General features: G+C 32.6%; 3 protein-coding genes across 4 annotated transcripts; 1 reads left to right on the plus strand and 2 right to left on the minus strand.

Moving 5' to 3' along the window:
* The first annotated feature begins 3,936 nt into the window (after positions 1-3,936).
* Positions 3,937-5,795, plus strand: LOC123007051 (BTB/POZ domain-containing protein 17). Of its 2 annotated transcripts, none has more exons than XM_044402075.1 (3): positions 3,937-4,209; positions 4,264-4,404; positions 4,460-5,795. In XM_044402075.1, the coding sequence occupies exons 1-3, from the start codon at positions 4,117-4,119 to the stop codon at positions 5,708-5,710; spliced, it is 1,485 nt and encodes a 494-aa protein (XP_044258010.1). In that variant the 5' UTR covers positions 3,937-4,116; the 3' UTR covers positions 5,711-5,795. The 2 variants fall into 2 exon arrangements, with proteins under 2 accessions (XP_044258010.1, XP_044258011.1); XM_044402076.1 differs by having other exon boundaries at positions 3,937-4,206.
* A 22-nt stretch (positions 5,796-5,817) lies between these two features.
* On the minus strand, positions 5,818-7,511 carry LOC123007053 (bifunctional UDP-glucose 4-epimerase and UDP-xylose 4-epimerase 1). The gene is made up of 5 exons (XM_044402077.1): positions 7,220-7,511; positions 6,987-7,160; positions 6,671-6,936; positions 6,380-6,622; positions 5,818-6,331 (listed from the first exon to the last, which is right to left on the minus strand). The coding sequence occupies exons 1-5, from the start codon at positions 7,248-7,250 to the stop codon at positions 5,951-5,953; spliced, it is 1,095 nt and encodes a 364-aa protein (XP_044258012.1). The 5' UTR covers positions 7,251-7,511; the 3' UTR covers positions 5,818-5,950.
* Positions 7,512-7,701: 190 nt separating this feature from the next.
* Positions 7,702-12,426, minus strand: LOC123007234 (mediator of DNA damage checkpoint protein 1). The gene is made up of 2 exons (XM_044402413.1): positions 12,104-12,426; positions 7,702-9,326 (listed from the first exon to the last, which is right to left on the minus strand). Exons 1-2 carry the CDS (start codon positions 12,161-12,163, stop codon positions 8,034-8,036), a joined length of 1,353 nt encoding a protein of 450 aa, XP_044258348.1. The 5' UTR covers positions 12,164-12,426; the 3' UTR covers positions 7,702-8,033.
* Positions 12,427-17,065: the final 4,639 nt, after the last annotated feature.

The following is a 17,065-nucleotide window of genomic DNA, read 5'->3' on the forward strand; positions in this document are numbered from 1 at the left end:
TCGTTTAAGTGTATAAAGGTTATCGTCTAAACCAAATTTTGTAATTTTATCTTAAATGGTTTCTAAAATATTAAGAAAAACATAATAGGCCCTTTCTAGGGGGTGTAGCTCCCTAACCAAGCATTTTTCGATACATGTTTAGAGGAAACTTTTGTCTTAGAATTGAATATCCTATCACCTGTTTAAATTTGTAACAATAAAAACGTAACACCCTGTATATTTAATAGAAACAATAAATAAAGTAGTTTCTTTTAATTAAACGTACAGCCCTCTGTACCTACATTTTTATAAAAACACACGTCATATTCGTCTGACTTTCAGTACCTAGATCTACTAGAAATCACTATACACTTTAAAAAATAATATATTTGTTAATTTTTGTAAATGCCCTTCTTTCAGGCAGGAAAAGTTTTTCAACAGTTCTCGTAATGTTCGTGACACAAAATTAGAATTATACAGGGTGCGCTAAAACTCGCGCCCCAGAGAAAAATTTCAAGAAAGATAAGATACCAGAAACAAGGAAAAATGTTTAAAAAATTCTATCTCTCAGAAAATTTTAACATTTATTTTTTGACATTTGACATTTTTTCATATTTATTTAATGATACTGATGATCTTGTATATGTTTTTTACTATTATTATAAAATAAGTTACAAAAATTTTGCCAATAAAAGCTACACATCACATTGAACAGAGTTACAATTTAGGACACAGCTTCCTTGTTTCCTCTTCTAATAGCCTGTAGCAAAAAAAATTGGAAAATTATTTTTCCAACAGAAATAAATAATTTCGATATTTTTATAAATATTTTTTTTAACATTATTTCCATGTTTCTGGTATCTTACCTTGTATGGCATTTTTCTCTAGGGCGTAAGTTCTAGCGCACCCTGTATACAGTTGGAGACAAAATACTTTGGTCGTCACTTTTCTGACACTTTAATGTAATTCAAACTTTAACGTTAAAATAAATGACAATTTCAAATTAATGACAGCTATTATATTTTCCTATCAAAAATATGTACATAGAACTTGACAGTAACTAAAAATAAGGTTAACAGTCCTAAAGCATGCTTTACCATTTAGTGTCACTCATGTGACATTGACGACCAAAGTATTTTGTCTCCAACTGTACGTAGAACACAGCAGACGTGTAGCTAACTACTCAAAAAATCCCTGATGTATACATATTTAGCATATCCAAGCGTACAATCATGCATCCTGTTGTTACATTTCTAGTGTCGCTTAGTATATAATATTTTCCTGGCTTAATTGCTCTAAAAATGTTTGAGTTTCAATAATAATAAGCGAAAAACAATAAAATAAACATAAAAAATTCAAAATCCGTAAAATGCTTGTAAGACAATAATTTAAACAACCAAATGCGCGTTCGCCTGTCTTAATGCGGCAAAGCTCAGGTATCCTTAATTATAAAAGATTTTCACACCGACTTAAAACGAAATGTAAATAAAATTTTAAGAAAATTTCCTTCCACCTGCTGCTTTTAATTAAAAGTTCGTTAATAAACACAAGAACTCTTTTCTGTCTTTTTCCATATTATCTATTATTCAGAAAGCAATAATAAAAAAATCGACATAGAAAGACAAGTTTTTGACAAATATTGACACATCGAAAAAGCATATGCCTTTGATTGAATATTACAGTGGGTGAATATCGGTGATAACAAACAGTGTAAAATATATTTATCATTAATTTAGTGTAGGTTTTTGGTCACGCTTCGGTGTTTCATAAATGAAACATAAATAAATTCATAAAAAATTATTTGGCAACCACATATACATACATGTTATGCATTAGAAAATACATTACATGAGAGTGGGATATGCAAATGGGTTTTTCCTCAAAGTGGTTTAGTGTAAGAATTTTTACAATAATTTAATTTCTTTGTATAAATATTCCATGAAGCGCTACAAAATGCTAATGAAGGAAAATGCCTCTGGGAATCGGGATAGATAGGTAATACACGGATCGGAAATCTTATTTAAATTCATTAGAAAAAAATGCACAAATCTTTGATCGTGTGTCTTGAAGCGCAGAAAATGTTCTATTTCCTAACTATACATCAATAAATACATTTGTATGCAGGAAGCATATTTCAAGGACAATTCAAAATGGATTTTCTATGTGATCGTCAACTGGTGTTATTCAAAGTCGATTTTCATACATTTGTGTAAAAAAACTTTTACCATTTTGATTAATCCGAAAATAATTTCAATGTAAAAAATCATAAATTTAGAAACGGAACTGAGTTTCAAAGAAAAGAAGTTAATATTCACCTTCTCTGTAAAACTCTAAACTTAAACAAAGACATTTTCGCGACTTTTAGCTTTTATGAGTAAATTAATTTTATTCAAAGAAGTAGTAAAAGACTAATGACAGGTTCCCTAAAGAAACTCAAAATTAAACCCAGATTAGACTTTAAGATGTTTTTAAGAACCGAATGAACTCCGACGTAAAGATAATAACATTAATAATTATCTATAACAGGAGAAAACTAAAACTCTCAAGATCAAAAAAATTTAACTTTACATCAATTTTTTGTATTGAAAATCTTAAAACTTAAAATTGTTTTTGCTAGACCTAGAATTAAATGTTTTAGGTATGAACAAATCTCCAAGTCGGAATATGCATGTTTTGACATATGTGGAGGTAGAGTGTTCTGAAAAACCCAAAAGCCTGTAGACAACATGTCAATCTCAGATAAAAACAGTTTTTTGTCTATTCATCTTTAATGAAATATTAGAGTTTTATACTTAAAAAAGCTGCAACTATAGTTCCGGACTTTTTTTCAAAATCAAAAGTTTTTTAATCGATTTCTTTGACTTTTTACCGTTTCTGATAAATCACAATAAATTTCAAACCAATTTTTAATTTAAAAAAAAAGAAAATATTTAGCAGTTTTTTGAAGCAACTATAATTAAGTACATAAAGGGTCGTAAAAAAAGATTGTAAAATAGGAGAAAATAAGTATGGACTAAAATAAACAAAAAAGTCTTAATAAACATGAGTCCGCAAAGTAACAGTTTCAGAGATGTCGAATGTGGAAATTTTTACAATTGTTCTATAACAATTGTAAAAATTTCCACAGCTTCTATAAGCTTGTCTTTTTTGTTTGAACAGATTGCAAATAAATGTTTCAAAAACGAATAATCTTCGATATCTCCAAAACCATTACTTTTCGGACCCATGTTTATTAAGACTTTTTGTTTGTTTTAGTCCTTGATACTATTACTTCATGAAATATTTTACAATGTTTTTTTAACACCCTATGTACATAGGGGTACCTCGAATCATTTCTCATTTTTATCGCCATTCTGCCACTTTTCATTACGCTTTTTTTGAGTTTTTGGCCCTAAATTTGTCAGTATAAAGTCAAGTTGTAACAAAGAATTTTCTTTTACACAGAAATCAAATAATTATGACCAACTTCACTTTAAAAAATGCAGTTGCAGTGTTGTTAGTGTAAAACGTATGAAACCAAAGGTTTTTTTTTACTTAAACTATTTATTTTTTGAAAAATTAATTAGTGCGAATAATTAACCATTATGAAATCAACTTATTTGTAATGTAAGGATGATCTAAGGATTATAGCTATTATTTTATTCAATTTTTATCGAAAAAAATTTCATATAAGCTGCTATTTTAATAAAAAATGACGCATAACTAAAAAACAAAACAAAGTTTCATTCTCAAAATAGGCCCTCATTTTTACATTGCAAGTGTGACGATAAAAAGGCACGAGGTTTAATCACAGTTTTTAAATTTAATATCACATTAAAATCATACAATTTCAACTAATATGTGGCTTTTGGATTATTAATTTGATTAGATAAATATTAAACACAAAAATTTAATTTTGAATTTCCCGCTGATTAGTATAAATCGGCACAAGTCGGTGACATTCGGAGTCAGCTCAGCTGGTTAAATGTCACAAATTCTAACCTAACTAAAACTATTGATATTCGTAAATTAACGTAAACAAAGTGATAATCTTTGAATTCCGAGGAAATGACCTCACTTCGAGTCTATTCGTCCCTGTCATTTTCATTTAGAACAAATAATTCTAGTTTTGTTATTGGAAATCACTAAATTGTTCAAATGGAACGCAAGAGTGATTTAGGGGAGCCCTCGTTGAAAAACAGACGCAAATGTTCCCCCCAAATTAATGAAAATTCGTGCCAGATTATGGTGGTGACTGTTTTCCACCTAATTTGTCGGTTTTTATGTAAGTTTTTGCAATTGTAGGTTGATAACTCCCAAACTGTTTTAAACATTTTACGAAACTTGTATGTGGAGAGACAGATGTGTGATGTGGCTTTACGAGTTGGAAATAGGGAGCACTATGCTCATCGACTCATACTCTGCGCTTTCAGTGACGTTTTCCAGGTACATATTTTATTTTTTTTGTAAACAGCAGTGGAGTTGTCTCTTGTGATTTCAGGCAATGCTCATGAAGCCTGAATGGTGTGAATGGCACGAGAGTAAGGTCGAGCTTCAGGAATTACTCCCAGAATGCGAAAAAGTGTTCCATTTATTCTTAGAATATTTTTATACTGGAAAAATCCTAATCACACATACTAACGTAATGCCAATCTTAGCTCTAGCTGATAAATATATCGTGAAGGGATTATCGCGACTCTGCGTTGACTACATGTGCAAACATGTCCCACACGCCGCCTCCCATAACCAGTTATTTCTATGGTTGCAATACTCAATTCCTTGTGGTCACGACGAAGTCGCAGAAAAATGCCGAAATTACATCAAGTGGAACTTGGAATCAATCGCAAACACGCCCGATTTTAGTAACATTGACGCAGAAATGCTTATTCATCTTTTACAAGAAAACGACGTTATTGTTTACAATGAAATGTTCCTTTACAATTGCGTGGTGCGATGGTTGGATTTGCAAAAAATCAAGTTGTACAATTCAGAAATAAGCGCGAGCGAAAGAGAAAATTATATGTCCGAATTGGTGAAAAACGTGATGATTTATATAAGGTTTCCGATGATGACACCACGAGAACTCGCCGATTTGCTCCTCTCGCCTTTGATAAAACAACACAAGGAGTTTTTCGTTGACAGAATGGCCATTGGAATGACCTATCATTCCGGTCAAGTGGAACAAATCGAAAAAATCTGCCAAACACAAGAGGGGAAATTGCTCTTCAGTCCGCGATTGTACACTTCAGATACATACAGTGCAGTTTTGCTAATCGAAAATTTTAACAGTCTGCCCAGTTACCACACGAGTACTTTTGTTTTTTCGTCACATATGTCAGCCGCCGATTGCGAATCGGATAAAATCAATGATTGGGTCGTCGATTTGTATCCCAAAGGAGTTTGGTTTAAAAAATGCTACTTGATTGTATGGCAAGGCACTTTGGAAGTTCCCGAAGAGATTATTTCAACAGTTAGATTGTCGCTGGCTTGTCGCGAACTTTTACAAGCGAAAATTAAAGTCAAAGTTGCTGTATTAATTTACGGCATTCAAGGAGGCGTGGAACACGTGATGGAAGTCAAAGAAAAAATCCACCATTTCACTAACGAGGACAAAGTTATGAATATTGATAATTTGATTCCGTTTTGTGAACTTAATCCTAGTATATCAAATAATAGTCACGACAGTCCCTACTTGACGGGACCTAATAGAAATCAGCTCAAACTAAATATAGTCATTACTTCATTAACTTGAATGCCAAATTTATTTTGGTACGATTTTTTTATTTTTTGCAGAATCTAATATATTTTGTTCTATAAAAAAGTGTCTTATTTCTCCTAGGGGTCAATAAACAAAACAAGTTATAAGCAAAATGCAATTTATAAATCGTAACAATTTGAGCAATTTTAATTGACAATTTCAGTCCCTTATTATTTCATAACTAGAACCGTAAAAATCACATAATTGGAATGCAAAAAAGCGATAAGTACAAAATTAAGGTGCCAGCAAAACTGGAAACACTTTCATCCTAACATAATCATCGAAAATTTCCTTAACATTATCAACAGTCGGTTGAGGAACATCCAACTTAAATCCTAAATTCTTCAACTTCGATCCATCAAGTCTCAAATGCTTGCATAGGAGTAATTCCGGGTCCATATGTGGGGTCAAAGGCGTGTTTTGTATATTGTCCTGTCGACAGACTTCAGCCCAAGGCACTAAATGTTTATCATTTGCATCGTCAGCGGCGCTTTCAAGGTCAACAACGGCCGAAACAATATTGCCACAAAAATCGACTTTAATGTTAAATAGATCGGAGAGAATGTTGCATATCGAGCCTTGAGTCGAATCAGCTTCATCCACAACATTATAAACCTGGAATAGTTTTTTTGGTATTTTTGACCCGATTTTTGGGGAAATTACCTGTCCTATAGTATCATCTCGGGTGCAGATAAACCAAATGGCTCTGCAAACATCTAAAACATGCACTGTATTAATTTTGAGATCGGAATTCCACAGTAGTTTCATCGTTTCGCCTAAATACTTATAAATGGAAGCAACAATAAGTCTGGGGGTCAGCCCCATTCGGTCCCCAACACCGTAAACCGTAGCTAGGCGTAAAATCGTATATTTCAAATTTGGAATATCAGTTAACTGTTTTTCAACCTGAGAAAAACGAGTTTAGTTGAATGGTAGAAAAATAGTGTATTAAACCTTGTATTTCCACTTTCCTATGAAAGACCAAGGTTCAACATTGGCATCTTCTTTATGAGGCACTTTATCAGAAGAGTTCATTTTTCCCGAAGACAACTCGATGTAGTGTTTCACATTTTGTCTCGCGGCCTCTTTAGCACAATTGAGGCTCAGTTTTAAAATCCCCTCTTCATAGACTGGATCCGTTTGGCCTAATTTTGTCTCGCCGGCACAATTGACGACATAATCCCAAGTTGAGTCGCAACTAAATGCACTTTTACAAGATTCTATAAAAAAAATACATAAAACTGAGTAATTCAATTTGGGGAAAAACTACCGGGATTAATAAGATTAGCACTTTTGAAATCAACGATGGGGTTTTGGAAGTACTTGTGACATTCTTCGTTAAGCCACGCCACTTGAGGGGGAACCTTATCGACGACTCTTATTGCACTTACGAGATCATTTTTTACGAGAAAAGCGACCAAATTGCGCCCGATAAAGCCACAACCTGTCCGAATTTGAGTTTTTAGGTTAGATATTTGCACTTTGAATTTAAAGAGTCTTTACCTCCCAGGATTAAAACTCGGGGCTTGTCCATGGTCCTCGCTGTTGGAACAATGCACTTATATTGGAAAATCTTATCTTTCGGCTATAATTCATCCGGTATACGTCATCGAACTGGTAAATAAGGAGGAGGCACAAAGCCGGCACTTCGCTTTTCTAGTATGTCACACTCGGGTAAATTTGATTCGAAAGTGAGTCACAGATGAAGAATTTGTGCAAGAAATGGAGTTGTTATGGTCCGTTCGTGCAAATGAGGACTAAAACCGCCAATGAATTTTAATGTACAATGCCGAAGGATAGGCAACCAACAATACACCATTTGCAGAAATGCGGGTATTCACATAACTGCGACCATGATGAATTTTACGTTTTCGACATTGGAACAGCTTTCAACTTTCAATAGCAAAAAAATTACAGTAAAATAACTGTCCAAATAAAGATTTTTTAATTTTTTGAACTTGGCGTCAAAATAAAATTACAAACTATCTGTTTTACATTCTTTATTTAATTATCCTGTTACAAAAGTATAAATTAAGTGTGGGTCCTTAGAAAAAAATGGCGACATTACAATTATATAACCCGATTTACTTAAAGCTATTTTATTCGTGCGTATTTTACACTTATACAAACACTTATAACAATGGTTGTGGTAATTATAATTGACTGGTTTTTCCAACTCTGTTATTATTAAGTACATCGGAGCTATTATTTACAATCATACATAATTTTAAATACGAGTATCTCATGCTATTACCCAACTTTGGTATCAGACTTTAAAGGAAAAATGTAGTTTTTCCCATATACATACAGTACTACTTCACTCTTTCTCAGATGGCACTGGTCCTACTTGAAACGAACTCAAAACACTGTCATAACTAGGTCTAGAAACAGTCTCCAACGGAAATTCGTAATCAGGAATTAAAAATTTTTTCCTTAAATCTTCCCATTCACTACTACTAAGTGCCTTAAAACCACCTTTTTGACTTTCATGACTGTTCTCCTGTGATTGTTTTGCCAATTCTGTATAGTCAGGCTCAAATTTCGGAGGTTGGTAGAACTTAGAGGGTAATTCCGGTTGTAATTCTTGGGAATGATCACCCGGTTTGAAGTTAGAATCGACGGCTGGTGGCTCAAAATCGATACTTAAGGAGGGAACATTTTGATCAGTTTCAGAAGAATTTCTGTCTTTAGGAGGCAAAACACCCACATCGGCGGGTTCTTCACTTGTCAGTTCAACAGTTTTAGGATAGACTGGAGTTGTAGCCTTAAATTTTGACTCGAAATTTACCGGAGTTTCAGTACTAACGACTAAATTCTCACTGGGATTACTACCATTCATTCGGTACGGCAAAGGTGGTAGCAGCCCCAAATCAGGTGCTTCTGTCACATCGACACTTTGCGGAAACACTGGAGTCGTAGCTTTGAATTTCGACTCGAAATTTACCGGAGTTTCGGTACTAACATCGGGGGGCAATAACCCCAAATCGGGTGCTTCTGTCACATCGACACTTTTGGGAAACACAGGAGTCGTAGCTTTACAGTACGACTGGTAGTTAACAACTGGAGAATCCGTGATTGTATTTACGGTACTGATGGGTTTAGCCTTTTTGACCGGCTTTGGTGGTTTACTTGTGGTCACTTGATGGTGGTACTCCGTCGACCAATGGCTGGGTAAGGAATAAGCGGGTTCGTCTGTAGTACTAGTAGTACTATTCTTCGGGTCTGATTCAGCACCGACTAGATTCAGATTAGTACCAAATTGAGCCCTCCCTGTCCGGTATATAATGTCATATTCAGACTGACTCGGGTGTGACAGTAGGTCAGGCCTTGGAGTCCTATGGTAAGGATTCGCTTCGTTATCGTCGACGAAGGGCATTTCTTTATGTCCGATTCTCAAGTTGGCAGTATAGTCATCGACGGATTTGCTACAGTTGACCATGTACCAATGGTCACAGATTAACATTCTTTGTTGGAAGAGAGTTGCATTGGGACAAGTGTAGCTAAACTGGCGACCCAAACCATCACACATGTGATAGACTTGACAACCACTTTCAACGTCGGCGTAGTACCCGGTAGTACGACCCTCGCAGGAAAAGCCAGTTTTAGGAACCTGAACAAAAAAAATATATTAGTGCTAGGCCAACTATGCACATTTTTGCTGTTCTTGACCTCTGTGTAACAGCCTTTCTTTCGGATAAAGAACATCAGAGGCTTATCTACCTTTCTATCTCTTATAGGTCAATTCGTAAGAATGTGTAGGTCTGTTATTTACATAACCGAATTGTGCAATTGTTATATTTATTGATTCGGATCTTCACACTTGAGCAAATTTTAAATTGTACAAAAGAATTGTTTAAGCTACATGCACAACTAGGCGTTTCCTTAATTTTGGCACTAATCGATGTAGTAAATCTGGAGGTTACAAGACCCACGTAGTGTTGGTCACACTTGTGCAAAAACATGAGAAATTAAAATTTTTATAACTTATTCGTGGCTAGATTTAATTAGATTTCGGCTCGATAACACTTTCGGTTTAAAAATGTGTAACAATTGTGTCAAAAGCGTGACCGGTAATTAACAGTCGCCAAAATTACGGAAATACCACAATCGTGCTTCATACAATTATTATCTCATCATTCTCCACACAATTGTGAGAAGTTTAGAACAAGTTGCATCTTCAACATGATTTTTTCTAACATGTTACATCAGCAAGGTCGTTTTATAATCCACATAAAGACGTAATGGTAACAAAAATGGTAACAAAAGATTTTCACGATGAGGTCAGCTGCAGCCTTCGCAAATTAGCTTATTTGGAAAATTGATGATTGTGCTTTTGCACCCGGATCTAGTTATTCCTCGAAACAATTTGGGTATACCAACGTAAAAAATCACATGGCATTTTATGTTGTGAAAGTGGACAAAATAAAATACCCTAAACAATACATAATGCTAAACCATTAAGGTAATTGCTGCTTTGACTGGAATATCAGATCCTGCCAACTTTTGCAAAAATCAAAAGTAACGTAATAACCAATCACTTTCTCTTGTGAGGCTATTTTGGATATGATGTGGGTGAATGATAAATTATAAATCGGTTTTGGAGGCTCCTAAATTGGAAATGTAGACATTTTATAACATAATTAAGGTGTTTTAACACGTTTCAGTCAATTAGAAAACACTGTCGCATTGAATATTAATTCTTTTATAAACACATCACCACCGGTAGAAAATAATATTATTTTATTAATTACGTTAGAATTATTTTTGGTTTAAGTTATTTGTACAGTAGTCATCTACAGTTAATTATTGAAAAAATAAATATTGAAAAAATGACGCTCATTTATTAAAATGACTCCTCCTATAAAAAACGACTACATTTGGAATTTAAAAAATAAGATGACAGATACAACCTTGATAAATTTAAAATATGCAGATTGACTTAAATAGCGATCCATCCAGTAGTTACTATAAACTGTATGCACATAATAAAAAAGCCTTTTTTATCGAAATATACATATTTATTAAAACCAGTTGGGTCAAATGTCACCAAGACATATTTTTATTGTTTTTATTTTAAATGTTACCAGTGAATTATTAATTAGATGGTCCATTCATCCGTGCAGACATTCGTGTATTTTGTTACTCATCCCACGTCCCAATGCCATTTAACAATTTACATTATTTATTAAAATCAAATATTTGTAGAGATGAGTGTTATATGCATGAGTGACCGAAAGCTATATGTAGGTGCATTAACTGTAAAAGTCTCTTCGCCACAAATTGAGCAATCCTGGGTCTATTTCTCACAAGAATTATTTTGTAATTACAATTTGTATAAATTTTAATTGATGTATAAAATGACGAGTATGACATATACTGTAATCACTTGTACCAACATCACATGTTAATTAAACTAAAAACTCTTCACATAATTACCGGTTGTCTTTTAAATGTCAATTTCGGCATGAAATATGAATGCTGATGAACGCACATTTTTGTCAATCTGTAACAAAGCTCTTGTAATCACTGTGAAATACTTCTAGATTTGAAGAGCAATTGAAATTAAATGAATGATTGGTTTTTAATAATTGACTCAAATTTTTCCTATAACTGATGATTTAAATGAATGGAAAAATAGTAAATTACTACAAGCATTTGCATCCTAGTTTTGTTTCTAGAGAGATTATTTTTTTCAGTCTGAATCACAACTTACTGGGAATTGCTAATCATTAGTCAAAACTGTGGAAATATGAGTATTTATAGCAGAAAATTTAGCGGACCAAAAATTTTCTTTCAAATACATTTTTCTTTATGAATTGGTATTGGCTTTTTATAAACATAGTCTATTTCAAACATAAAAAAATAAAAACTATTTAGATAATACCTACTGTGTCAATCTGTGATGAGCCGATGAGCCCAATTTTTTTATGATAAAAAATTGCTAACAATAAGTTCCAATTTCAGTTAATGTGAGCAAATATTTCCTAAAAAATTGCTTCATTTTCGTGTTACGTTTATTTAGCCAATATTTTATTTAATTTATGATTAATTAAAATTCATACAATTTTATGTCGAATGATTTTCATTGCAGTGAAGAAATTTTAATAACACATCTTTTGCATTAAAATCATGTCAAGCAACTCTAAATTGCAAAAATTGATATTTGATGCAATTTTAACATTTTGTTATTCTCTTGTGCATAGTAATGACAACAGAAAGTTAAAGAAAAAAATGTTTCATTTGGCTAGAAGCAAAAACTTTGTTATTGGAGAGTTAAATGTTTTATAGTTGGATATTAATATCTTGTTTGCCCTTAGCCTAAAACTCCATCAATAAATCATTGAAGAATGTAATATAAAATTTGTTTTTTTCTTTAATAAAAAATACCTGGTTGTTGAGCGCCGCGACGGCGGCAAAAACGACTCCAAATCCCAAAAGCCGCCACATTACAAAGAACCGTTCTTCACACTTCACGATACAACCCGTCCCACTACAAATCTACAACTCGGCGAAGACGAGCCGTGCTCGAGAGTAAGAGAGGTCACCAGGTCACAAGGCTGGAGCAAGAGAAGGGAGTCGCAACGCACCTAGACGTAACCCAAATGGGACCAGATTGTCGGTTTGAAGATGTGCAAGTCCATAAAAATCACCAATCGGTTCTTCAGCACCTTGCGAAATTCTTATCGAAAATAATGGTAATTTCGTAAAGTGCATTAGGCGACATATTGTATTTGCAAAACTTATGCAATTTGTGACATCATTTTCTGGTAGCTTTGTCAATAGTGTGTTGGAGGCAAAGCGGCATTCCTTTTCACACCTCCAGCCAAGAAAATTTTTTTGAGGGAAAACCACAACAGCCACTAACACCCTAATCTGAAATCGCTCAAAAAACGTACTATTGTCTACGAAGTTATGTAACACGTCAGTTTCAATTTAAATTCATACAAAGAACAAATTAGGAGCTAAATATTACGTGACTAGACACTTTGCAACAACAAATCGACCGTTTTCTTATGTAAAAGCGGGGTCAGAGGTGAAGCTTCCCGAAATTCGGGTCCAAAAGGTCACAACAATGCAATACACTTTCGTTTCGAAAAATACAAAAAGCCAATTACTGGTAGCAACACTAATTAATTTCTTTGTCAGATTGATTTTTCGTATTGTGTAAGTCGGACTTGAAAGAGAAACTAGTTTCCTGTTTCGAACGGATACATCTTCAATCTTCCTCAAAAATACTTGTTTGAATGTAAATGTGATATTTAAAATTTTGACAAATCTCATTACATAACGACGTGATAGTTCACTTAATTAATTCTTTTCACTGATCTTTTAAGATAATCAAACTTAAAATACCCATTTTAAAGATCTGTTGTAACCTTTTTCTAGTAACCTTCTACTTTGCGCCTTTAGAGACATTTCGTAAGATTTCAATTCAGGTAGTCTACAGAAACGTGGAAAACATCAAAATTGTAATTAAAATGTAATAAAACATAAAATAAAATTGTTAGCATCAAGGCCGTGAAGCTGGTAAATGCGTAATAATAGGTACTCACATAGTTATTCATTCATTTTTATTCAAAATAGGAAGTATTTAGTGTCTGGTGTTAATAATTAGTGAAATGAATCATTGAATTTATTCTTCATTAGGCAATCAACATTTGACAACTCTTATTAACAAAATAAACAGGCAAGTACTTGTGGTAAAGTAATTTCAAAGTGTTGATTTTATATTAAGAGTGTACAATCGTGCAACCATGTAATTTCCATACCGTTTAAACCGCTACAAATTACCTTAATTGGGTAGGTTTTCCTAACATGTACAAACATCATAATTAGCGAGAAAAAACATTAACTATGATTATTATTTGTGGAAACAATTAATTTTGCTAAATCCTGGTCTAGCTCCGCTTACTCTAAATCACAAAAATCCTCCCAGCAACATTCATATGCAACAAAAATATTTTCTGTGTCACGACAATTACACAATTTGTCTTAACATAAGAATAAATTATAATAAAACAATAGATGTGCAAATGTTGTCAATTTTTCATTATTCTTTTGAATTATTGGCGCCACGGGCGAAAAATTACGTCAAAAATTTAGGTAAGAGCATTCTAGAGTTCAAGAGCATGGACAAAATTGTATTCTAATGTGTGTAAAGACTAAGATGCTCTCGCCTTGAAATGTTGGTACGACTGACTGAATTCTAAATCTTTGGTGTGGCAGCAGTGTCGCAACCCTGTTATTTGACCTTGCATTTTGAAACAAATATTATTAATTACTTGTTAGGATATCATAAAATGATATAAAATCGCCAAAAGTATAAAAACATAGCCTTGTCCTTTAAATCAAAATTACATAAATCATCTGCCACTTTTCCCAAAATAGCCAATGCTACTTAACTGTGTTAACATTTAAAAACTATTTTGTTTCTATTACTATAATTTGGCGCTAATAAGACAAAATAATAATAATCAAGTTGAAGTGGAGAAACTTTATCAATTATCGATTTTGTGTGGGATTTGTAAGAACAGTGAATTTTTTCGCTTTGTTCTCGTGCTAAGAAAGTCTTCAAAATAATTATTTTAACATTTTGTGACGTTTCGGCCTTCAGAAGGTAATCGACAACTAATAAAGAATTAAATTACAACGTAGACAAGAGGTTGATTTAGCTTTTATTAAATGATTGTTATGATCTGAAACAGAAAATGTCAGTAACTTTATTCAAAGAATGGTTTAATAACCTTCAAATGAAAGAATTTGAAACTGATTCTCTTCAATCACACTTTAGTCAGTTAAATAATTGCACTAATTAAGTAATCTAAAGCTGATTAAAGCTATAGAAATATTAAGTATCAATATGTATCATGAAAGGTCAGCTTCTTTCTACTATTCCAAATTAGGTTTGTAGAGATGGCAGTAAAGAAGTTGCAGAGTAATAACACCTTTTACAATATTGTCTCGCTCTAAGAAACAATTAAAGAGTATTCACTATTGTGAAATATTTAAAGATGTCAAGTAACCCATCCCATTTGGGGAAAAAATCCAGTTTGATAAACAAATCGCTCGTCAAGGCTAGAATCTGTTCCATACATTCACTATTTAATAAAATATGGAAATATGTGTACGAAAAAATGGCGAAATGTTGTGTAGGTTAATCGATTAATAGATCGTGAACCAGAATCGGGCGAGATGAGAGAGGAATTGTTCTTTATTGAATTACAGCCTTGACATTTTTTTCCAAGTTGAACAAGATTCTTCCATGGAAATGTGCCATCTTTTCTGGCAAAAAATCGCAACATGGCGTGAGAAACGACAAAAATTGTAAGTAAACAAATTAAATTCATAGTAGGTTTGATTTATTAATTTTTTAATTAAAAATAACAGAAAACAACAACAATATCATAAAGGAATTTTGAACCCGACTGCTGAGTAAATCTTAATTTAAGAATTTATTTCCGACTTTTGTCTAAAATGATCCAATAATATTATTCATTCGAATTCACTACAGACTAACCTTTTGGAGCGTGGGAAATTTGTTATTACATCCCATGGTCCCAAAGTAATAAATTTATGAAGAATTACGAAGGTTAAGAGCGCCCGTCTAGGGAAAAAAGTGGCGGTCAATGTGCCTTTGACAAAATCAGTTAAATACAAGAAGAATCAATAATAAAAAATAATAAATACGTATACTTAATAACAATTAATAAATGTATAATGATCTAGTTCTTATTACAGCATTTTACTTCCTACTTGCAGACTAGTAATTTACTTTTACTTAGTAATTTAATATTGAAGAAAGGTTAAACAAATGTGCTAATAATTCGATTTAGAAATAAATTTTTGCGCTTACTGCCACAAATATTAATGTCCATTGTAACACGGACACAGAAAAAAGCTCTTAGGATTTTTTATGCGCTTTCCCTTCCTATGCTTTGTTCATTACTTAGTAATTTAATATTGAAAAAAGGTTAAACAAATGTGCTAGTAATTCGATTTAGAAATAAATTTTTGCGCTTACTGCCACAAATATTAATGTCCATTGTAACACGGACACAGAAAAAAGCTCTTAGGATTTTTTATGCACTTTCCCTTCCTATGCTTTGTTCACTTATTTGTTCTTATGCTCTTTCTTTTTCTTATGTTGCTTTACGTTCTTATTTGGTCTTATGCGATCTCTCTCTTATTATAATTATTAGAACATGTGCACATGTTTTAAAGTCCGCGCTCTTATGCGCCCTCCATCTTTTATTGCTAATTTGAGTATTTAAATTTCAATTAGTGAAAAATTGCTGACTTCTTCCTGCCGGAAAGCGGGACTTTATACCGCTACACCACCACGCCGCCGACAATCTCAATGTTTTAATTCAATACATTCATACAGACAAAATACAAAAATTTTCAGAAATTTATTTTTTGCATTTTTGGAACGTTTTTGTACTTTGAAACTCCAAGAGTGAAAATGGTTCAATTTTAAATTTTTTCGATTTTTGTCGAAATTTTCGGCGGTTTATTGCTAACAACTTCGGAATTATCGAGGCTAGTTCTATTTGTTTAGTACCGTTAAAAAGCAAATTTAATTTCTTATCATATAAAAAAGATAATTGTCCTACGTTAAATAGTTATCGTGCAAATTCCTGATAAAGTCGAAAATATCCAAAATATTAATTCAACTATAACTTCTAAACGATCAAGCATTTTGCACTTTTTTCGACGCCAATCGATTTTTGTAACATTTTACATATGTATGCATAAAAACTTTATAAGGTTTGAGGTACAGTTTTGTCGCAATTTACAAAATTTAAAATTTGTGAATCTAATAAAGTTATGATATGCCAACATCGAAAATAATTGTATACAAAATTCGAATGTTTAATTTGGTTGTTGCTAAAATATAATTTTAGTTTTATTACCACTATATAATAATTTTGCCTGATTTTGTTCTGGGGGGATTTTATCCCCAAAATCCCTCCTCGCTGCGCCGCTCGTTTTATAATCGAATAAAATTAGATTAAATATACGCGGTATTGTAATATTTATTTGTTTTTTTTTTTTTGAAATCTAAATCTCTAAATAAATGTCTTTGGTTTTCAGCCCTGTATTTTTCTTTTACTTATTTAATTGAAGTTGAGAAAAGTTTTATCATTTGAGACGGAATTAACAACAAAATTGATTTTTTTATATTACAATTTGACAATTATAGGCCAGGCAACCAATAATACACTGATTTAAACAAACTGTTGCGTTTTATTTATAGTTATCTGGTACTGATTAATTAATATTAACGGGTATGTTTTATTTGTTAACATTAAATTAAAAAAAATCTGTTTTAAAAATTATTTACTTATT

Source organism: Tribolium madens, unplaced genomic scaffold (assembly GCF_015345945.1).
Source record: "Tribolium madens isolate multiple individuals breed KSU strain unplaced genomic scaffold, Tmad_KSU_1.1 Scaffold_3;HRSCAF=73;Tcas5.2_LG2, whole genome shotgun sequence".
Taxonomy (NCBI): Eukaryota; Metazoa; Arthropoda; class Insecta; order Coleoptera; family Tenebrionidae; genus Tribolium; species Tribolium madens.

What these genes read in the sequence shown, in the direction of transcription:
- LOC123007051 (XM_044402075.1), top strand. Translation starts at nt 4,117, where the DNA reads ATGGAACGCAAGAGTGATTTAGGGGAGCCCTCGTTGAAAAACAGACGC. An exon ending in ATTCGTGCCAGATTATGGTG is followed by an intron (nt 4,210 to 4,263) that starts GTGACTGTTTTC and finishes TTGCAATTGTAG; the next exon opens with GTTGATAACTCCCAAACTGT. An exon ending in CTTTCAGTGACGTTTTCCAG is followed by an intron (nt 4,405 to 4,459) that starts GTACATATTTTA and finishes TTGTGATTTCAG; the next exon opens with GCAATGCTCATGAAGCCTGA.
- LOC123007053 (XM_044402077.1), bottom strand. Translation starts at nt 7,250, where the DNA reads ATGGACAAGCCCCGAGTTTTAATCCTGGGAG. An exon ending in TAGGAAAGTGGAAATACAAG is followed by an intron (nt 6,623 to 6,670) that starts GTTTAATACACT and finishes CGTTTTTCTCAG; the next exon opens with GTTGAAAAACAGTTAACTGA. An exon ending in GAGATGATACTATAGGACAG is followed by an intron (nt 6,332 to 6,379) that starts GTAATTTCCCCA and finishes AAACTATTCCAG; the next exon opens with GTTTATAATGTTGTGGATGA.
- LOC123007234 (XM_044402413.1), bottom strand. Translation starts at nt 12,163, where the DNA reads ATGTGGCGGCTTTTGGGATTTGGAGTCGTTTTTGCCGCCGTCGCGGCG. An exon ending in TCGCGGCGCTCAACAACCAG is followed by an intron (nt 9,327 to 12,103) that starts GTATTTTTTATT and finishes TTTTTTGTTCAG; the next exon opens with GTTCCTAAAACTGGCTTTTC.